This window comes from Rhinopithecus bieti, unplaced genomic scaffold (genome assembly GCF_001698545.2).
Source record: "Rhinopithecus bieti isolate Rb0 unplaced genomic scaffold, ASM169854v2 scaffold_58948, whole genome shotgun sequence".
NCBI classification, from domain to species: domain Eukaryota; kingdom Metazoa; phylum Chordata; class Mammalia; order Primates; family Cercopithecidae; genus Rhinopithecus; species Rhinopithecus bieti.
The window spans coordinates 1-1,702 of NW_016865556.1; the positions used below are offsets into that span (position 1 = coordinate 1).

General features: G+C 36.3%; 1 protein-coding gene across 1 annotated transcript; it reads left to right on the forward strand.

Moving 5' to 3' along the window:
• Positions 1 to 10: 10 nt before the first annotated feature.
• LOC108525482 (zinc finger protein 726-like) lies at positions 11 to 826 on the forward strand (the record flags this gene model as incomplete). The annotated part of the gene is given in 1 exon segment (XM_017866445.1): positions 11 to 826. A coding segment is annotated over 1 exon segment (816 nt), but the record flags the coding sequence as incomplete, so codon positions are not given.
• Between the last annotated feature and the right edge of the window lie 876 nt (positions 827 to 1,702).

Here is a 1,702-nt window from a genome sequence, read left to right on the forward strand (position 1 = left end):
TGACAAAACTTTTAGCCAAGTCACATACCTTACTGGACATAAAATAATTCATACTGGAGAAAAACCCTACAAATGTGAAGAATGTGGCAAAGCATTTACCCAATCCTCAGCCCTAACCATACATAAGATGATGCACACTGGAGAGAAACCCTACAAATGTGAAGAATGTGGCAAAGCATTTGTATGGCCCTCAACCCTAATTAGACATAAGAGGCTGCACACTGGAGAGAGACCCTACAAATGTGACAAATGTGACAAAACTTTTAGCCAAGTCACATACCTTACTGGACATAAAATAATTCATACTGGAGAAAAACCCTACAAATGTGAAGAATGCGGCAAAACATTTATATGGCCCTCAACCCTAACTAAACATAAGAAGATTCACACTGGAGAGAAACCCTACAAATGTGAAGAATGTGGCGAAGCATTTGTATGGCCCTCAGGCCTTTCTGCACATGAGAGGATTCACACTGGAGAGAAACCCTACAAATGAGAATAATGTGGCCAAGCATTTAGCCAATCCTCAACCCTTATTACACATAAGATAATTCATACTGGAGAGAAACCTTACAAGTGTGAAGAATGTGGCAAAGCTTTTAATCATTACTCGAATCTTACTACACATACGATAATTCATACTGGAAAGAAGCCCTACAAATGTGAAGAATGTGGCAAAGCCTTTAAATGGTCCTCAAATCTTACTAAACATAAGGTAATTCATACTGAAGAGAAACCTTACAAATGTGAAAAATTTGGCAAAACCTTTTACCAGTCTTCAAACCTTACTAACCATAAGAGAATTCATACTGGAGAGAAACACTAATAATGTGAATGTCTTAAAATCTTATTACTAATAAAAATCTTCTGTCAAAAGATCTATCAGAAAATGTCTTTAAAGCACAGAAGAGTATTTGTTTTGAAAAAGCATTAACAAATATGAAGAGGATTGTGATCCCTTTACTTGTATCACAGATCTTATCGTACACTTTTTGTACTAGAGGAAAATCCTGAGGCAGTTGTTAAAATTTTGTTCAACATCAGTGAGTTTATATTGAGGAAAACCCTGCAGGTGTAATGAATTTGGGAAAGTATTTTTCCAAACACTACAAATTATAAAACACCAGAGAGTTTATACTAAAATATATTTTTGCAGATGCAGTAAATATGAAAGATATTCAATCCAAAATTAAGTCTATGTAAATATTGGAATAATTCACAGTAGAAATATCTAGGGCACTCAAACTTTAGACATTAAATCAGAATGCTGAGTATAGGAAATAATATAAACTAAAGTTTGTGTAAACATCAGTTATATATAACTTTAAAAGGAGTAGAATATTTTTTGGAATTACAATATTCAAAGTAAACTTTGTCAAAATACAGGATTTTTAAAAAGTGAATAATGGAGTTAAACTTTTTTTTTTTTTTTTGAGACAGAGGCTCCCTCTGTTGCCCAGACTGGAGTGCAGTGGCACAATCATGGCTCACTCCAGCCTCAACTTCCAGGGCTCAAGCAATTCTCCCACCTCACTCTCCCAAGTAGTGCAACCACAGGCATGCCAGCACACCTGGCTAATTTTTTAATTTTTTTGTAGGAACTAGATTTCACCGTGTTGCCCAGGCAGACTGGTCTCAAAAACTCCTGGGTTCAAGAGATCTGCCCACCACTGCCTCCCAAAGTGCTGGGATTGCAGGCGTG